Source organism: Pristiophorus japonicus, chromosome 19 (assembly GCF_044704955.1).
Source record: "Pristiophorus japonicus isolate sPriJap1 chromosome 19, sPriJap1.hap1, whole genome shotgun sequence".
In the NCBI taxonomy this organism is placed as follows: Eukaryota; Metazoa; Chordata; class Chondrichthyes; family Pristiophoridae; genus Pristiophorus; species Pristiophorus japonicus.
Window position 1 is genome coordinate 88712919 of NC_091995.1, and position 20025 is coordinate 88732943.

A 20025-nucleotide genomic window follows, 5' to 3' on the forward strand; every position below is an offset into this window, starting at 1 on the left:
GAAAAGTACCCATTTATCTCGACTCTCTTTTCTGTTAGTTAGCCAATCCTCTATCCCTGCTAATATATTACCCTCAACACTCTGAGCTCTCATCTTGTGCAGTAACCTTTTATGTGACACCTTATCGAATGCCTTTTGGAAATCCAAATACATTACAACTACTGGTTCCCCTTTATCCACCCTGCTCGTTACATCCTCAAAGAATTCTAATAAATTTGCCTAACATGATTTCTCTTTCATAAAACCTGCTTGATTTTATTCCGATTTTCTAAATGTCCTGCTACTACTTCCTTAATAATGGATTCAAGCATTTTCCCAATGACAGACGTTAGGCTAACTGGCCTATAGTTTCCTGCTTTCTGTCTCCCTCTCTTGAAGAGGGGCATTACATTTGCACAGGTTAACGTTTCTGGGATATAACCCTTTATCAGCATTGAAAATTAAAAGATAAGAAAGTTCCTAAATTGGGTGGAAGAAAGGGAGTGGAGCTGGTGGATACTGGAGTGGGGGGCGGGGAGTGTGAGGAAGAGACAACAGATATTCCAATGACAGAAAGGAAATTAATAGGCAGACTGAACTTCAAACTGCTTTGGAACATAGGATCAGGACGAGGCCATTCAGCCCCTTGAGCCTGTTCGGCCATTCAATCAGATCATGGCTGATCTGTGTCTTAACTCCATCTATCCGCCTTGGTTCTGTAACCCTTAATACCCTTGCCCAACAAAAATCTATCCATTTTTGTAGATAAAATAGGGGCTACGCAAGAGGCCAGAATTGGAGGAGTGCAGAGATCTCGAGGGTTGTAGGGCTGGAGGTGGTTACAGAGATAGGGAGGGGCAAGGCCATGGAGAGATTTGAAAACAAGGATGAGAATTTTAAAATCGAGTCGTTGTCGGACCAGGGGCCAATGTAGGTCAGTGAGCACAAGGGTGATGGGTGAGCGGAACTTGCTGCGAGTTAGGATACGGGCAGCAGAGCTTTGAATGAGCTCACGTTCATGGATTTTAAATGGATGTTGTTCTTGTTGCCTAGCTCAGCACTGCCTAATAAGTTATTGGGGAGTGCCCTGTGGCTCAGTGGTTAGCACCCTCGCCTGTGAGTCAGAAGGTTGTGGGTTCAAGTCCCACTCCAGAGACTTGAGTACCAAAATCTAGGCTGACTCTCCCAGTGCAGGGCTGAGGGAGTGCTGCAATGTCGGAGGTGCCGTCTTTCGGATGAGACGTTAAACCGAGGCCCTATCTGCCCTCTCAGGTGGATGTAAAAGATCCCGCAGCACTATTTCGAAGACGGGCAGGGACGTTCTCCCTGGTAGCCAATATTTCATCATCATAGAAACATAGAAAATAGGTGCAGGAGCAGGCCATTCAGCCCTTCTAGCCTGCACCGCCATTCAATGAGTTTATGGCTGAACATGAAACTTCAGTACCCCCTTCCTGCTTTCACGCCATACCCCTTGATCCCCCGAGTAGTAAGGACTTCATCTAACTCCCTTTTGAATATATTTAGTGAATTGGCCTCAACTACTTTCTGTGGTAGAGAATTCCACAGGTTCACCACTCTCTGGGTGAAGAAGTTTCTCCTTATCTCGGTCCTAAATGGCTTACCCCTTATCCTTAGACTGTGACCCCTGGTTCTGGACTTCCCCAACATTGGGAACATTCTTCCTGCATCCAACCTGTCCAAACCCGTCAGAATTTTAAATGTTGAGGTCCCCTCTCACTCTTCTGAACTCCAGTGAATACAAGCCCAGTTGATCCAGTCTTTCTTGATAGGTCAGTCCCACCATCCCGGGAATCAGTCTGGTGAATCTTCGCTGCACTCCCTCAATAGCAAGAATGTCCTTCCTCAAGTTAGGAGACCAAAACTGTACACAATACTCCAGGTGTGGCCTCACCAAGGCCCTGTACAACTGTAGCAACACCTCCCTGCCCCTGTACTCAAATCCCCTCGCTATGAAGGCCAACATGCCATTTGCTTTCTTAACCGCCTGCTGTACCTGCATGCCAACCTTCAATGACTGATGTACCATGACACCCAGGTGTCATAGGCAGTCCCTCGGAATCCACTCCTGAAGTGAGTTCTTTGGGGGCTGAACAATCCAATATGAGAGCCACATCTGGGACAGGTATTCGCCGAGGGAAGGGGTGGGTGGGACTGGTCTGCCGCACGCTCCTTCCGCTGCCTGCACTTGATCTCTTCACGCTCTCGGCGTTAAGACTCGAAGAACTCGGCGCCCTCCCGGATGCACTTATCTCCACCTAGGATGGTCTTCGGCCAAGGACTCCCAGGTGTCAGTGGTGATGTCACCAATATTTATCTCTCAATCGACATCACTAAAAAAAACACATTGTCTGGTCATTGTCACATTGTTTGTGGGAGCTTGCTGTGTGCAATTTTGCCTGCCGCGTTTCCTACATTATGAGTGTTAGGCAGTCCCTCGTATCAAGGATGACCTGCTTCCACACCAAAAATAGAAGAGTTCACAGGCGTTTCATCGAGGGACCTGACAATCTAGGTCCAGAGCTACATACTAAAGAGTGGAAGATGCCTGTGTGTGGATTCTTTTAACATGTGGTGGCCTTTGCACACCAGCCACCACACGGGCTTGACAGAGCTAGGTCTTGATCCAGTGGCAAGCATTAACCAAGACGACTGGACACCAAGCTCTGCTGCACGGACCTAGTGCGCACGCATGCTCCTACTGGCCCGTGCTGCCCCTGGGCCCTCGCCTCTCCTGGGCCCCGATCACGACGCTCCTCGGCCCCGATAAAATTACAAGTGACTGCACTTCAAAAAGTACTTCGTTGACTGTAAAGCGCTTTGGGACGTCTGGTGGTTGTAAAAGGTGCTATATAAATGCAAGTCTTTTCTTTTTTGAACAGACCTGAAGGCTCCTGTCTCAAGTGAGGACAGTCGGCACTGCTGCAGTCGCTGTATTTTCCCAGTAGATGGTGCTTTCTAACAGTATACCCTGAGTTCCTGCAGCAGGCAGCTCGACCCGACCTTCATGTCCAGAAGGCCGTTGATTGTTTCTTTCAGTGCCTCGAGCCTCCCACTAACATCTGGGAAAGTTTGTTTACGGGAACTCGGAACTTTCTGACGGTTAGGAGGGAGAGTCGCAGGGAGAGACGGGGACTTTCCACAAACTGTGCCGTCTCTTGCTCCAATCCCACTTTTATTCCAGAGGGATTCCAGTCACTGTTGTGAAACTGGTTGCTTGAAGCCAATATGCAGCCCAGCCTTGGCCAAGCCTGTTCACGGCCAGTCACGCCCTCCCCACCCCACCCCCACCCCCATCCAGGACACCGATATAGAATGTCTTATACCCTATATAGGGTGTCCTATAAAGAATGTCATATCCTATATACTGCCCCATGTAGAATGTATCATACCGCTAGATACAGTCCCTTATATAGAATGTCATACCCGAAAAAGATCCCCCATCTTAAATGTCTTACGCCCTATATAAGGCCTTATATAGAATGTCATACCCTATGTAGGGCATCCTATATAGAATGTCATATCCTATATAGTGCCCTATGTAGAATGTATTTGTATTACTATATAGGGTCCTCTATATAGAATGGCTTATACCTCTATATAGAATGGCTTATATCCCTGTATGAGGCCCCAATATAATATGTCTTATACTGCTATGTAAGGGCCCCTGTAGAGAATGTCTTATCCCCTATATAAGGTCCCCTACATAGAATGTTTTCTACCATATATAAGGTCCCCTATATAGAATGTCTTACACTCTATATAAGATCCCCTCTATAGAATGTCTTATGCCCTATATATGGTCCTCTATATAGAATGTCATCTCTTCTTAAGCAGTCCCCCCGAGTCGAGGATGACTTGCTTCCACACTAACATGAGTTCTAAGGTGACCGATGAGACCAGTGCAGGACCTGCAGACTCTGTCACAGGTGGGGCATGCGGTGGTTGGAGGGACGGGTGGGTGGGGAGTTTGGGTTGCCGTACGCTCCTTCCGCTGTTTGTACGCGAGGTGTTCGGCGCCTTCCCGGATGCTTTTCCTCCACTTTGAGCGGTCTTGGGCCAGGGATTCCCAAGTGTTGCTTTTACAAGGACTTGAGGGTGCCCTTGAAGCGTTTTCTCTGCCCTCCTGGGGCTCGCTTGCCGTGTCGGAGCTCCGAGTAGTATATGGTCCCCTATATAGAATGTCATGCCCTATATAGAGCCCCCACATAGGGTCCCGTTCACTCATCACCCCTGTGCACATTCACTTACATTTGCTCATGGTCCAGAAATGCCCCTCATTTAGCATTCCCATCCTTGTGTTCAAATCCCTCCATGGCCTTACCCCACTCTCTACTCTGTAACCTCCTCCAGCCCCCTGAGATCTCTGCGTGAATCAAATTCTGGCCTCTTTTGCATCTTCAGCCGTCTAGGCTCTGGAACTCTCTCCCTAAACCTCTCCGCCACTCTCTCCTCCTTTAAGTCGCTTAAAACCTACCCCTGACCAAGCTGTAGGTCACCAAACCTGATAGCTCCTTATGTGGCTCGGTGTCAATTTTTGCCTGACTATGCTCCTGTGGAGTGGCTTGGGAGGTTTTACTACATTAAAAAGTCGCTATATAAATGCAAGTCGTTGTTTTGTTTATGTGGGACACACCTGGAATCGCTGCGGGTGTTCTCTGGTGAAGTGCCCCTGGAAAAATGGCAACAACTAAAAATAACCGTTTACATCATTTTCTCCAAGGTTTCTGCTGAGAAGATCGTCAGAGCCTCACCCCAAATTCTTCCCCTCATAGGCAGTCCTTCGGAATCGAGGAAGACTTGCTTCCACTCTTAAAATGAGTCCTTAGGTGGCTGAACAGTCCAATATGAGAGCCACGGTCCCTGTCACAGGTGGGACAGACAGTGGTTGAAGGAAAGGGTGGGTGGGGAGTCTGGTTTGCCGCACGCTCCTTCCGCTGCCTGCGCTTGTTTTCTGCACGCTCTCGGCGATGAGACTTGAGGTGCTCAGCGTCCTCCCGGATGCACTTCCTCCACTTAGGGCGGTCTTTGGACAGGGACTCCCAGATGTCGTTGGGCTGTTGCACTTTATCAGGGAGGCTTTGAGGGTGTCCTTGTAACATTTCCTCTGCCCTCCTTTGGCTCGTTTGCCATAAAGGCAACTTGACGTGAGAGCTTGCTGTTTGTATCACACACTTATTTCCTCTACTGCGTTCCCTGTATAAGATAACCTATTATTATATACATAGGTTTAGGATTTTGTTTAGGCTGTGGCTCAATGGGCAGCACTCTCGCCTCGGAGTCAGAAGGTTGTGGGTTTAAGTCCCACTTCTGAGACTTGTGCACACAAATCTAGGCCGACACTCCCAGTGGCGTGCTGAAGGAGTGCTGCATTGTCGGAGGTACTGTCTTTCGGATGAGATGATAAACTGGGGCCCCCGTCTGCTCTCTCCGATGGATGTAAACGATCCTGTGGCACTATTTTGAAGAAGAGCAAGGGAGTTCTCCCCGGTGTCTTGGCCAATATTTATCCCTCAAGCAACATCATGAAAAAAAAAACAGATTTTCTGCTCATTACAACAGTGACTACACTCCAAAAGTATTTCATTGGCTGTAAAGAGCTTTGAGCTGTCCAGTGGTCATGAAAGGTGCTATATAAATGCAATTCTTTCTTTCATTGTCACATTGCTGTACGTGAGAGCTTGCTGTGTTCAAGTTGGCTGCCATGATTCCTACATTACAACAGTGACTACACTGCAAATTCTTATTAGAGCTTTAACAATGATTGCTGATACACCCATTGACTGTTGGGGGCATTGTAGCTGAGCCTCATTTTGTCCTTTTCTAACATTCATGCATCTGCAGTCCCAGCAGGGTTCATTGGACAGCGATTGGGAAAGGAAATCTGGTTGATTTTTTTACATTACAACAGTGACTACACTTCAGAAAAAAAGACTTGCATTTATATAGCGCCTTACACGACCATCAGACACCTCAAAGCGCTTTACAGCCAATGAAGTACTTTTGAAGTGTAGTCACTGTTGTAATGTGGGAAACGCGGCAGCCAATTTGCGCACAGCAAGCTCCCACAAACAGCAACGTGATAATTACCAGATAATCTGTTTTTATTATGTCGATTGAAGTATAAATATTGGCCAGGTTACCGAAGATAACTCCCCCTGCTCTTCTTCGAAATAGTGCCCACGGGATCTTTTACGTCCACCTGAGAGAGCAGACAAGGCCTCGGTTTAACGTCTCATCCGAAAGACGGCACCTCCGACAGTGCGGCGCTCCCTCAGCACTGCACTGGGAGTGTCAACCTAGATTTATGTGCTCGAGTCCCTGGAGTGGGATTATGAACCCGCAACCTTCTGACTCAGAGGTGAGAGTGCTGCCCACTGAGCCACGGCTGACACTGTCCTTAATTGGTACTTAATTGGCTGTGAGGTGCGTTGGGAAGTCCTGAGATTGTGAAAGATGCTGTCTAAACACAGGTCTTTTTGGATGCCATCCGAAGTGCAGAGTTTTTCTTCTTCACATGCCTCTGGGATTAGCATTACCGTGCCAAAATAAAATTGCCTTTTGAACTGCATTGTCACAGCTGTTTCTCAATGAGCCAGGAACTCTGTCAGCATTGGCAGCAAGAACACAGGTTTGGATGTTACAAAACGGAGTGTGTGTGGTTTATGTAGCAGGAAGTGGAAGCCCATTGCCTGTACCTATCTGTCGAGGTGTAGTGCAATAGTCATCATCATAGGCAGTCCCTCGGGATCGAGGAAGACTTGCTTCCACTCTTAACATGAGTCCTTAGGTGGCTGAACAGTCCAATACGAGAGCCACAGTCCCTGTCACAGCTGGGACAGACAGTGGTTGAAGGGAAAGGATGGGTGGGACTGGTTTGCCGCACGCTCCTTCTGCTGCCTGCGCTTGGTTTCTGCACGCTCTCGGCGACGAGACTCGAGGTGCTCAGCGCCCTCCCGGATGCACTTCCTCCACTTAGGGCGGTCTTTGGCCAGGGACCCCCAGGTGTCAGTGGGGATGTTGCACTTTATCAGGGAGGCTTTGAGGGTGTCCTTGTAACGTTTCCTCTGCTCACCTTTGGCTCGTTTGCCTTGTAGGAGTTCCGAGTAGAGCGCTTGCTTTGGGAGTCTTGTGTCAGGCATGCGGACAATGTGGCCTGCCCACCGGAGCTGGTCGAGTGTGGTCAGCGCTTCAATGCTGGGGATGTCGGCCTGGCCGAGGACGCTGATGTTGGTGCATCTGTCCTCCCAGGGGATTTGTAGGATCTTGCGGAGACATCGTTGGTGGTATCTCTCCAGCGACTTGAGGTGTCTACTGTACATGGTCCATGTCTCTGAGCCATACTGGAGGACAATAGTACTACAATCGGGTCTGACTGTATATTAATGAGCTGTGCCTGGTCTTGTAGGTGCAGGCTTGGACTTTCACTTCCCAGCTCGAGTTCCCTATCTAGGCCACACTGTCGAGAGAGGCGCTGAGCAGAGGTCGGGGGTTTTCCACACGGGGTGGGGGGGGGGGTGGAGGAGGGTAAATCTAGAGCTTGGATTACCCCATCTCCTGACACCAGCTTGCAGATATCCAGTAGCAGTGCCCTGTTTCACAGACCCTGCATAAACCACACTTACTTTGTTCAAATTGTTGAATTACTGATGGTAAATTGCTTTAACCTGGAAGGGACTTCTGTGATATCACCCATTCCTGTCAAACTGGTTCGCATTGTCAACAGGTTGTATTTCATTATTGTCTGCTGTACAGAGAAACAGAAAACTCCCTATAACACCGGGACTCTGACACCCACAAGCTGCGTTGAGCTTCTATGCACCTAAAGCTACCTGTTACTTAGTTAGAGTCTCCTGTTCCTATTGGCACATGAGGCAACCCATTTCATTCACTGCTGTTTTGGACTATCGTCTTGCCTCACATTCAGCTGTTATGTGGTTCTCCACAGTTGATCTGTAACAGACTTGTCTGCAAGGTGTTTGTTCAATGGGTAGCAGTTTTGGCTCTGCATAAAAAAGGTTGTGGGTTCAAGCCCCACTCCAGAAATGTTGAGCACACAAATTAGACTGACACTGCCAGTGCAGTACTGAGGGAGTGCTGTGCTGTGTATTGGATGAGGTGTTAAACTGAGGCCCTGGCTAGGGTTCCCAACCTCCTCTCTTTTGGGGGGGCGGGTGTCTACCAGAACGGGCAATTGGACTCAATGTAATCTCGAGGAATAGCATCTCATAGAATCATAGAAAATTATGACCATTTCAGCCCATCATGTTTGTGCCGGTCGAAAAAGAGCTACCCAGCCTAATTCCACCTTCCAGCACTAGATTCATAGCTCTGTAGGTCACAGCTCTTTAAGTGCAAGTATCCAAGTACTTTTTAAATGTGGTGAGAGTTTCTGCCTCTACCACCCTTTCAGGCAGTGAGTTCCAGACCCCCACCACCCTCTGGGTGACAAAATGTTTCCTCAACTCCCCTCTAATCCTTCTACCAACTACTTTAAATCGATGCCCTCTGGTTATTGACCCCTCTGCTTCTGGAAATAAGTCCTTCCTATACACTCTATCTAGGCCCTTCATAATTTTATGTACCTCAATTAAATCTCCCCTCAGCCTCCTCTGTTCCAAGGAAAACAACCCCAGTCTATCCAATCTTTCCTCATAGCTAAAGTTTTCCAGTCCTGGCAACATCCTCATAAATCTCTGCACCTTCTCTAGTGCAATCACATCCTTCCTGTAATGTGGTGACCAGAACTGCACGCAGTACTCAAGCTGTGGCCTAACTAGTGCTGTATACAGTTCTAACATAACTTCCCTGCTCTTGTATTCTATCTTTCTATTCGGCACTTTACCGTCTTACAGCCGCAACATTGAGTTCAACAATTTCAGATCATACCCTCTGCCTCCATTTTTTTTGGACAGTGGCTTTTGGTAATCAGTTTCGGTTCGATGAAAAGTTAACTCTGCTTCCTCTCCACAGATGCTGCCTGACCTGCTGAGATTTCCAGCATTTTCTGTTTTTATTCCAGATTCCAGCAGCCGCATGTATTTTGCTTTTGTATTAGCTTTTGGTAATCATTCTGCTATTCCCATTTACAGCTCCTCGGGACCCATCTTTCCTTTACTTGTCCCATTACTTCAGGTCACTTTAAATCCCCGCTCCACTCCCACTCTGACCTCTCCGTCCTCGGCTTTTTACACTGTTCCAATGAAGCTCAACGTAAGCTCGAGGAACAGCACCTCATCTTTCTGTTAGGCACTTTACAGCCTTCTGGACTCAACATTGAGTTCAATAATTTCCTACAAGACCATAGTCCCTGTCCCTAATTTTTTTTCTCTTTTTTTCCTCACTTTCCCATGGCAGCTGTTGATGATCTGCTATTTCTATTTACACCCTATCTAGACTCATCTTTTGTCTCTTAACTTGCCGCATTACCATCTCCTTTTGCCTTGCACCATCATCCCTTTTGTTATTTAATCTCTCCTACCTTCCACCCTATCACAATCTTCCCTTGTTCTTTCCTCCCCTCAGCTCCCTTCCCTGCCTCTACACTTGCTTAAAACCTGTTACATCTCTAACCTTTTCCGAGTTCTGACGAAGAGTCACCGACCTGAAACGGTAACTCTGTTTCTCTCGTCACAGATACTGCTGAGTATTTCCAGCAATTTCGTTTTTTTTACTTCAGATTTCCAGCATCCGCAGTATTTTCCTTTTGTGTTAAGAGAATCTGAGATTGTTCTCCTTGGAGCAGAGAAGGTAAAGTGATTTGATAGAGGTGTTAAAAATTATGAAGGGTTTTGAAAGAAAGACTTGCATTTATATAGCACCTTTCACATAGAAACATAGAAAATAGATTCAGGAGTAGGCCATTCGGCCCTTCGAGCCTGCATCATCATTCGATAAGATCATGGCTGATCATTCCCTCAGTACCCTTTTCCTGCTTTCTCTCCATACCCCTTGATCTCCTTAGCCATAAGGGCCTTATCTAACTCCCTCTTGAATATATCCCTCTTGAATATATCCACCGGACGCCCCAAAGTGCTTAACAGCCAATGAAACACTTTTTGAAGTGAAGTCACTGTTGTAATCCAGGAATTATTTTGATAAGAGTAAATAAGGAGAAACTGTTTTCAGTGGCAGGAGGGTCAGTACGCAGAGGACACAGATTTAAAGTAATTGGCGACATGAGGGGAAAAAAAAAGTTATGATCTGGAATGTGCTGCCTGAAAGGCGGGTGGAAGCAGACTCAATAATAACTTTCAAAAGGTAATTAAAAAATAAAAGGGCCGAATGGCCTACTCCTGCACCTATTTTCTATGTTTCTATCTATGTTTCTATGTAATTGGATAAATAATTGAAAGGGGGGAAATTTGCAGGAGTGGAACTGCTCGTTTAAAGAGCTAGCGTAGGCACGATGGGCAGAATGGCCTCCTTCTGTGCTGTATTTGTTTTTAGAACATAAGAACATAAGAAATAGGAGCAGGAGTAGGCCATAAGGCCCCTCGCGCCTGCTCCGCCATTTAATAAGATCATGGCTGATCTGATCATGGACTCAGCTCCACTTCCCTGCCTGCTCCCCAAGTGTTAAAAAACTCTCGTGAAGCCCCTTGGGTCATTTTACTATGTTAAAGGCGCTATATAAATACAAGTTTTTTTTTATAAATTCGTAGCCAATCGTTCCAATTCTTTGTCAAATCACAAACGCCAGAGGTCACCTTGCACATGCCAAGGATCACTCTGCACCAATGCTCTTAGCCAAAAGGCCGAGAGCCACTGCACCGTTCCTGGAAGTACTGCAATACCAGGTTCGTGCCATGGAGGTGGATGGGTCAGGTCCCCCACACACACCTCCGTGGAGGTGGATGGGTCAGGTCCCCCACACACACCTCCGTGGAGGTGGATGGGTCAGGTCCCCCACACACACCTCCGTGGAGGTGGATGGGTCAAACCTCCCCACCCACCTCCTGTTTCCAAAAATGCAAGCATATACCTTCCTGACCAGGGAGAAACCACCCGGAGGTCATGGTGGCTGGTCAGAAACGGTACTACACTTGATCTTAGCCAAAAGGCCGAGAAGCGAACAAGTTGTTGTTGTAGTAGTATCCTCTGTGAGAGTAAGCAGCAACTGGGCCGATCCGTGGTGGGAAAGTCTGCAGCCAATCAGCGTTGGCTGCTCTCGGCCAATGAAAACGCCGTTCTGCTGTCAGCCAATCAGTGCTGTCGCGTCAACCAATCAGCGTTGTCGCGTCAACCAATCAGCGCTGTCGATTCGACCAATCAACACCGCCCTGTGCTCTCCCTCTCAGCCAATCGTGTCAGCCGCTCTGCGGTTGCTGCGGTAACCAGGGGGGCGGGAATCGTCAAGGTTGGCGGTTGAGGCGAAGGAGCACGAGTCAGCGAGCTGAGGTAAAAAAAAAAGAAACCGAGGCCTGAGGCCTACACCGACAGCCGGAGCCTGAGGATCGGCCGGTGCCGCAACTCCTCTTGCTGGCCTTTTGGATTTAGCTCGAGCAGCCGAAGGGGCAGAGGGTGGGTGTCTGAGGTGAAATCGAAGGGCTCGGCTTCGCTAGGCCCAGGCGGAGCAGTGAGTTGAGAAGAGACTCTTTCCTCCCCAGTGAATATTCAGAGGTAGCCTCCCCACCATCCTCTCCCGCCCGGCAGATGCCAAACTTTCACTCTTTCCCCCCCCCCCCGTCAGACTTACAGAAACTGTTGGGGGCTTCCCCCGTCCCCTGAGGGGAGGAGGAGGGGGGTGAGGGAGGGGATGGGGCTAAGAAGGGAGGGGATAGGGGTAAGGGGGGGGGGATAGGGGTAAGGGGGGGGGGAAGGAAGGGGTGGAGTGGGAAGAGGGGTAAAGAAGGGAGGGAGGAAAAAGGAGGGAAGGGGAGAAAGAAGGTGGGGGGGATGGAGGAAGGGGGAAAAAGGAGGGAGGAAGTGGGAAAAAGGAGGGAGGAAGTGGGAAAAAGGAGGGAGAGGGGAAGGAGGAAGTGGGAAAAAGGAGGGGGGAGGAGAAGGCAGGGAGGTGGGGAGGAAGGAGGAGGGGAAGAGGAAAGTGATGAGGAGGGGGTGGGGGGTCCGGCAGCGGGGGTCTCGCTCCATTGGAGGAGACGTTGCTCTGGTGATGCTCTGCCATCCCATCATCACCCCTGTTGGCTGGGTGTCCAGGGCTGCCCCTGGAGCAATTGCCCCTCACCCACAAAATTGGCCCACTCCCTCGCTCCCCCCTGCCTGCCCTCCCTTTTTCTATACAGTCAGCTGTTGGGCAGCGCCCTCTCGCTTCTGAGTCAGAAGTTCGTGGGTTCGCAACCCCACTCCAGAGATCCGAGCGCACCATCTACCCCAACGCTCCCGGTGCACCGCTGAGGGAGTGCTGCACTGTCTGAGGTGCCGTCTTCCCGATGAGAGATAGAAACATAGAAAATAGTTGCAGGAACAGGCCATTCGGCTCTTTGAGCCTGTACCACCATTATGATCATGGCTGATCATGCAACTTCAGTACCCCACTCTGCCTTCTCTCTATACCGACTGACCCCTTTAGCCATAAGGGCCACATCTAACTCCCTTTTGAATATGTCCAACGAACTGGTCGCAACAACTTTCTGTGGCAGAGAATTCCACAGGTTCACAACTCTCTGGGTGAAAAAGTTTCTCATCTCGGTCCTATATGGCTTACCCCTTATTTGAGACTGTGACCCCTGGTGCTGGACTTCCCCAACATTGGGAGCATTCTACCTGCATCTAATCTGTCCAGTCCTGTCAGAATGTTATAAGTTTCTGTGGGATGTTAAACTTAGGCCCCCCACCCCCCCCCCCCCCCGTCTGCTCTCTCGGGTGGACGTGAAAGATCCCACGGTTGCGATTTCGAAGAAGAGTTCTCTCCGGTGCTCTGGCCAATATTTATTCCTTGACCAACATCATTTACCAAAAAAAACCCCGATATGATCATTATCACATTTCCCACATTACAACACTGACGACACTCCAATAGTACTTCATTGGCTGTAAAAGCGCTTTGAGACGTTTGGTGGTCGTGTAAGGTGTTATATAAATGCAAGTTTTCCTTTTTACAGCTATTTATGGGAGCTTGCTGCATGTAAATTGGCTGCTGCATTTCCTGCTTTACAACATTAAACGTGCTTCAAAAAGTATTTCATTGGCTGTTAAGAACTTTGGGACGGAAAGACGCTATATAAATGCAAGTCTTACTTTTTGAACAGATTTTTTTTTATTATCAAATCCCTCCATGGCCTCGCCTTCCCTATCTCTGTAACCTCCTCCAACCTCGCAACCCTCCGAGATCTCTGCGCTCCTCTAATTCTGGCCTTTCTACTCTCTTTGCTCGATCATTGGTGGCCGTGTCTTCAGTCGTCCGGTTCCTAAGCTTTGGAATTCCCCCCGAAAACCCTCCTTTAAGCGTTCCTCAAAACCTATCTCTTTGACCAAGCTTTTGTTTGCCTGTCCTAATATCGTCACCTTTGGCTCAATGTCAAATTTTGTGTTGATTACACTCCTGTGTGGAGCCAAATGGCCACAGCTTCACCGTAGAAGTATAATTAGAAGAAAAAGGGGTTTCCCATTTAGAACTGAGATGAGGAGGAATTTCTTTTCTCAAAGAGTCGTAAATCTGTGGAATTCTGTGCCCCAGAGAGCTGTGGAGGCTGGGTCATTGAACATATTTAAAGTGGCGATAGACAGATTTCTGATCGATAAGGGAGTGAAGGGCTATGGGGAGCAGGCTGGGAAGTGGAGCTGAGCCCGAGATCAGATCAGCCATGATCTTATTGAATGGCGGAGCAGGCTCGATGGGCTGTTTGGCCGACTCCTGCTCCTAATTCTTATGTTCTTATTTATAATAATGCACTGTATAATGCTCTGTTGTTATAAAATAACACATCATAGTGTGTGTGGTATAATTACAGTGTGACAAGGCAATTTGCTTTGTGAATGTTGACATAGGAAATTCTAATGCAAATCTAAAACTAAGAACAGAGTACAACTTGAAAATGGAGACTGAATTACATCTGCATATACTGGTCCAGTTATCTTCCCCACTACTTCATCCAACTCTGCTTTCCCTGCCATCGACACTTGCTCTTGTTTCCCCATGAGCACTGCCACAGGAGGTGGACACATATTTTATGAAGCTAAATAAACACGGGAGGGAGAAAGGTATAGAAGAATATGCTGATGGGGTTAGATAAAGAGAGGTGGGAGGAGGCTCGTCTGGAGCGTAAACAACGGCACAGACTACTTGTGTTGAATGGCCTGTTTCTGTGCTGTACTTTCCATGTAATTCTGCAAATGGATCATTCTGAAGCCAAGGAGTCAAGGGTTCCAACAGGGTGGTGGGGGTCTGGAACTCATTGCCTGAAAGGATGATAGAGGCAGAAACCTTCACTTCATTTAAGGGGTGCTTGGAGGTGCACTTGAAGTGCTGTAACCTGCGGGGCTACGGACCAAAAACTGGAAAGTGGGATTAGGCTGGGTGGCTGTTTGTCGGCCGGCGCGGACACGATGGGCAAAATGGCCTCCTTCCGTGTCGTAAATTTACATAAGAACATTTACATAATTCAATAAGATCATGGCTGATCTGATCATGGACTCAGTTCCACTTCCCTGCCCGTTGCCCATAACCCCTTATCCTCTTTTCATTTAAGAAACTGTCTATTTCTATCTTAAATTTATTCAATGACCCAGCTTCCACAGCTCTCTGAGGCAGCGAATTCCACAGATTTACAACCCTCAGAGAAGAAATTTCTCCTCATCTCAGTTTTAAATGGGCGATCCCTTATCCTAAGATCATGCCCCCTAGTTCTCGTCTTCCCCCATCAGTGGAAACATCCTCTCTGCATCCATCTTGTCAAACCCCCTCATAATCTTATACATTTCGATAAGATCACCTCTCATTCTTCTGAATTCCAATGAGTAGAGGCCCAACCCCCTCATCTCCGGAAACAACCTCGTGAACCTTATCTGAACTGCCTCCAAAGCAAGTATATCCTTTCGTATATGATTCTGCAGGGTGTGTTAAACAGGCAGAATAAGGTAAACACTTAGCTGAATGCAAAATGCCCCTATTACTATTACCATAACTCCTTGAAGTTGTGCAGATTGGTATATTGATGTGAAGCATACCACAACACAACAGTGACTATACTTCAAAAGTACTTCATTGGCTGTAAAGCGCTTTGGGACGTCCTGAGGTTGTGAAAGGCGCTATATAAATGCAAGTTCTTTTTAATGCACCCAACCACTCCCAAGCTGACCTGCAATGTCTTTTTTAAAAAAAAAAAATATGTAGATAAATATGGAGGCCACAAGAAAGAAGATGCTCGGCGGCAGTGGGGACGGCAAACAGTCGCAGGCGAAGCGGCTGCGTGGAGATTGGGACGAGGAGGTACCTTCGCAGTTTGAAGAGGAGCTGGCGTACCTTGATGAAGTGGAGGCGGAAATGGTGATGGATGCCAAGGAAGCGCAGCAGTCACATGATGTGGTTCCGATTGGTAAGTGGTGGGTTGCTTTCTTGTGATGTGAAGGTCTGGGTCTATTGTGGACTAATCGATAAGAGATTGATCGCTATGATTAGTCAGCAGCTCCATTATTGTTAGATCACGTGAATATCAGCATGGTAGAAGATGAACTAGATGGACCTGATTTTTTTTCTCTCGTACCTATGATTGTGGGAGCATTGATTTATTTCTAAACATTTTTCTTCTCATTTTCACCCCCTTGTTGAAAGTGCTGACTCTTTGCTGAGCTTTCGACCACATATCCGCAGCATAACTAAGGCCGCCTATTTCCACCTCCGTAACATCGCTTGTCTCCGCCCCTGCCTCAGTTCATCTGCTGCAGAAGCCTTCATCCATGCCTTTGTTACCTCTAGACTTGCCTATTCCAACGCACTCCTGGCCGGCCTTCCACATTCTACCCTACGTAAACTAGAGGTCATCCAAAACTCGGCAGCCCGTGTCCTAACTTGCACCAAGTCCCGCTCACCCATCACCCGTGTGCTCGCTGACCTACATTGGCTTCCGGTTAAGCAACGCCTCGATTTCAAAATTCTCATCCTTATTTTCAAATCCCTCCATGGCCTCGCCCCTCCCTATCTCTGTAATCTCCTCCAGCCCCACAACCTCCCGAGATGTCTGCGGTCCTCTCCATTCATTCATTCATTCAAAGGCAGTCCCTCGGAATCGAAGAAGACTTGCTTCCACTCTTAGCATAAGTTCTTAGATGGCTTTACAGTCCAATACAAGAACCACAGTCTCTGTCACAGGTGGGGCAGATAGTCGTTGAGGGAAAGGGTGGGCAGGGAGCCTGGTTTGCTGCACGCTCCTTCCGCTGCCTGCGCTTGATTTCTGTATGCTCTCGGCGACGATACTCGAGGTGCTCAGCGCCCTCCCGAATGCACTTCCTCCGCTTGGGGCGGTTTATGGCCAGGGACTCCCAGGTGTCAGTGGGGATGTCTCACTTTATCAGGGAGGCTTTGAGAGCTTTGAAACATTGTAATGTTTCCTCTGCCTGCCTTTGGTTTGTTTGCCGTGGACGAGTTCCGAGTAGAGTGCTTGCTTTGGGAGTCTCGTGTCTGGCATGCAAACTATGTGGCCTGCCCAGCGGAGCTGATCAAGTGTATTCAATGCTGGGGATGTTGGCCTGGTCGAGGCCCTCAAAACTGCCACCAAGCTCATGGTCTACAGGGCCGTAGTAATACCCGCCCTCCTGTATGGCTCAGAGACATGGACCATGTACAGTAGACACCAAATCGCTGGAGAAATACCACCAATGATGTCTCCGCAAGATCCTACAAATCCCCTGGGAGGATCGATGCGCTCCTCTAATTCTGCCCTCTTGAGAGCATCCCTGATTATATTTGCTCAACCATTGGTGACCGTACTTCTGTTGCCTGGGCCCCAAGCTCTGGAACTCCCTCCCTAAACCTCTCCGCCTCTCTACCTCTCTTTCCTCCTTCCAGACGTTCCTTAAAACCTATCTCTTTGCCTGCCATAATTTCTACTTGTGCGGCTCGGTGTCAAATTTGTCCTCTCATAATGCTCCTGTGAAGTGCCTTGGGACGTTTCATTATATTAAAGTCGCTATATAAATACAAGTTGTTGTTGGGTACGGTTCCCTGAGGACTGACAGATCATAAGTATCTCACCCAAATGATTATTCTCAATGTATAAGCCTAGACGGTGAGGTTAGCCAGCCGTTCGATCATGGAGGTCTTCGCAGGTGATGTCCTCTGATCTCTGTGCGGCAGTATTCTCCGACACTGGCACAGAATAGAGATTAGCAGTAGCAATGGCTGACTGGTTTTTCACTGACCTAGCCCACTGGAGCTAATTGAAGAGCCCTTGTTGCTGCTGTAGCTGAGTTCAGGCAGCTCATCACAGAACTGTTATTGAAACTGGGACCTTCATCTGGAAGGGTTACCGTTACAAACTTAGGTCTGCCGTAGATGTCCCCTTGGTTCAGTGGGCAGTGCTCTCGCCTCTGAGTCAGAAGGTTGTGGGTTCAATTCCCACCCCAGAGACTTGAACACAAAAATCTAGGCTGACACTCCCAGTGCAGTACTCAGGGAGAGTTGCACTGTCTGAGGTGCTGTCTTTCAGATGAGACGTTAAACCGAGGCACCGTCTGCTCTCTCAGGTGTACGCTAAGGGAGTCAAGGGTTATGGAGAGTGGGCAGGGAAGAGGAGTTGAGGCCAAGATCAGATCAGCCATGATCTTGTGCTCGAGGGGCCAAATGGCCTGCTCCTACTCCTATTTTTTATGTGTGGCGTGAATGTTATCTACCACTTGTCAGCCCAAGTCTGGATGTCATCCAAGGCCTGTTAAAAGTTGGTCTGGACTACCTTATTATCAGAGGTGTTGTGAATGGGGTGAACACTGGAATCATCAGTACATTGGCCCACTTGTGATCGGACTCAATCACTTTAATCAGTATTACTTGACTTTGCATAATAATACACATCAATGAATATGCTATTTTTCCCTCGATCAGTGGATCATTGTGCTTAACTTGCCTGTATCCTGACTTTCTGATTCTGGGCAAAAGCCTGTCAAGCAGCTTTTATTTTAAACACTTGACTGTCCTGGTGTGTTTCCATCGCTATTTTATCGCCCAGTGTTCACAACCAGAGGGGAGAAATAGCGGGACATCTAGATAGGAATAGTGCAATCAAGCAGACGCAACATGGATTCATGAAGGGGAAATCATGTGTAACTAATTTACTGGAATTATTTGAGGATATAACGAGCATGGTGGATAGAGGTGTACCGATGGATGTGGTGTATTTAGATTTCCAAAAGGCATTCGATAAGGTGCCACACAAAAGGTTACGCAGAAGATAAAGGTATGTGGAGTCAGAGGAAATGTATTAGCATGGATAGAGAATTGGCTGGCTAACAGAAAGCAGAGAGTCAGGATAAATGGGTCCTTTTCGGGTTGGAAATTGGTGGTTAGTGGTGTGCCACAGGGATCGGTGCTGGGACCACAACTGTTTGCAATATACATAGATGACCTGGAAGAGGGGACAGAGTGTAGTGTAACAAAATTTGCAGATGACACAAAGATTAGTGGGAAAGTGGGTTGTGTAGAGGACACAGAGAGGCTGCAAAGAGATTTAGATAGGTTAAGCGAATGGGCTAAGGTTTGGCAGATGGAATACAATGTCGGAAAATGTGAGGTCATCCACCTTGGGGGAAAAAAAAAACAGTAAAAGGGAATATTATTTGAATGGGGAGAAATTACAACATGCTGCGGTGCAGAGGGACCTGGGGGTTCTTGTGCATGAAATCCCAAAAAGTTAGCTTGCAGGTGCAGCAGGTAATCAGGAAGGCGAATGGAATGTTAGCCTTCATTGCGAGAGGGATGGAGTACAAAAGCAGGTAGGTCCTGCTGCAACTGTAAAGGGTATTGGTGAGGCCGCACCTGGAGTACTGCGTGCAGTTTTGGTCACCTTACTTAAGGAAGGATATACTAACTTTGGAGGGGGTACAGAGACGATTCAGTAGGCTGATTCCGGAGATGAGGGGGTTACCTTATGATGATAGATTGAGTAGACTGGGTCTTTACTCGTTGGAGTTCAGAAGGATGAGGGGTGATTTTATAGAAACATTTAAAATAATGAAGGGGATAAACAGGATAGAGGCAGAGAGGTTGTTTCCACTGGTCGGGGAGACTAGAACTAGGGGATACAGCCTCAAAATACGGGGGAGCCAATTTAAAACCGAGTTGAGAAGGAATTTCTTCTCCCAGAGGGTTGTGAATCTGTGGAATTCTCTGCCCAAGGAAGCAGTTGAGGCTAGCTCATTGAATGTATTCAAATCACGGATAGATAGATTTTTAACCAATAAGGGAATTAAGGGTTATGGGGAACGGGCGGGTAAGTGGAGCTGAGTCCACGGCCAGATCAGCCGTGATCTTGTTGGGTGGCGGTGCAGGCACGAGGGTCTAGCTGGCCTACTCCTGTTCCTAATTCTTACGTTCTTATGTTCTTATTAATGTTGGGGAAGTCCAGAACCAGGGGTCACAGTCTAAGGATAAGGGGTAAGCCATTTAGGACCGAGATGAGGAGAAACTTCTTCACCCAGAGAGTGGTGAACCTGTGGAATTCTCTAGCACAGAAAGTTGTTGAGGCCAATTCACTAAATATATTCAAAAAGGAGTTAGATGTAGTCCTTACTACTAGGGGGATCAAGGGGTATGGCGAGAAAGCAGGAATGGGGTACTGAAGTTACATGTTCAGCCATGAACTCATTGAATGGCGGTGCAGGCTCGAAGGGCCGAATGGCCTACTCCTGCACCTATTTTCTATGTTTCTATGTCTACGAGAAGCAACCCCAACTGAGCGTCCAAGACCAGAAACTTCCAAAACAATGGGTGTGAGGTTTATCGATTACCAAGACAGGCTAACAAATCACTTCAATTTTTTTATCTTTGGGGAAACAACTTTAATGCCTCGTTCATCAACATTTTAACCACCTTTCACCTTGGTGCTTTTCTTTAAATTACACTTGTGTGAATAC

General features: G+C 47.8%; 1 protein-coding gene and 1 non-coding gene across 3 annotated transcripts in view; one reads left to right on the forward strand and one right to left on the reverse strand.

Annotated features, from left to right (window-relative positions):
• Positions 1 to 10879: 10879 nt before the first annotated feature.
• Positions 10880 to 11075, reverse strand: LOC139230787 (U2 spliceosomal RNA). Its single transcript, XR_011587994.1, has one exon. It is a non-coding gene; the product is annotated as a U2 spliceosomal RNA (small nuclear RNA).
• A 243-nt stretch (positions 11076 to 11318) lies between these two features.
• Positions 11319 to 20025, forward strand: part of pold1 (polymerase (DNA directed), delta 1, catalytic subunit) — a 142597-nt gene continuing 133890 nt past the window's right edge. Inside the window, exons 1-2 of one of the 2 annotated variants that reach the window (XM_070861771.1) lie at positions 11319 to 11400; positions 15296 to 15497. In XM_070861771.1, coding sequence (XP_070717872.1) covers positions 15302 to 15497 — 196 coding nt within the window. In that variant the 5' untranslated portion in view covers positions 11319 to 11400; positions 15296 to 15301. The other variant, XM_070861772.1, reaches the window with a different exon arrangement.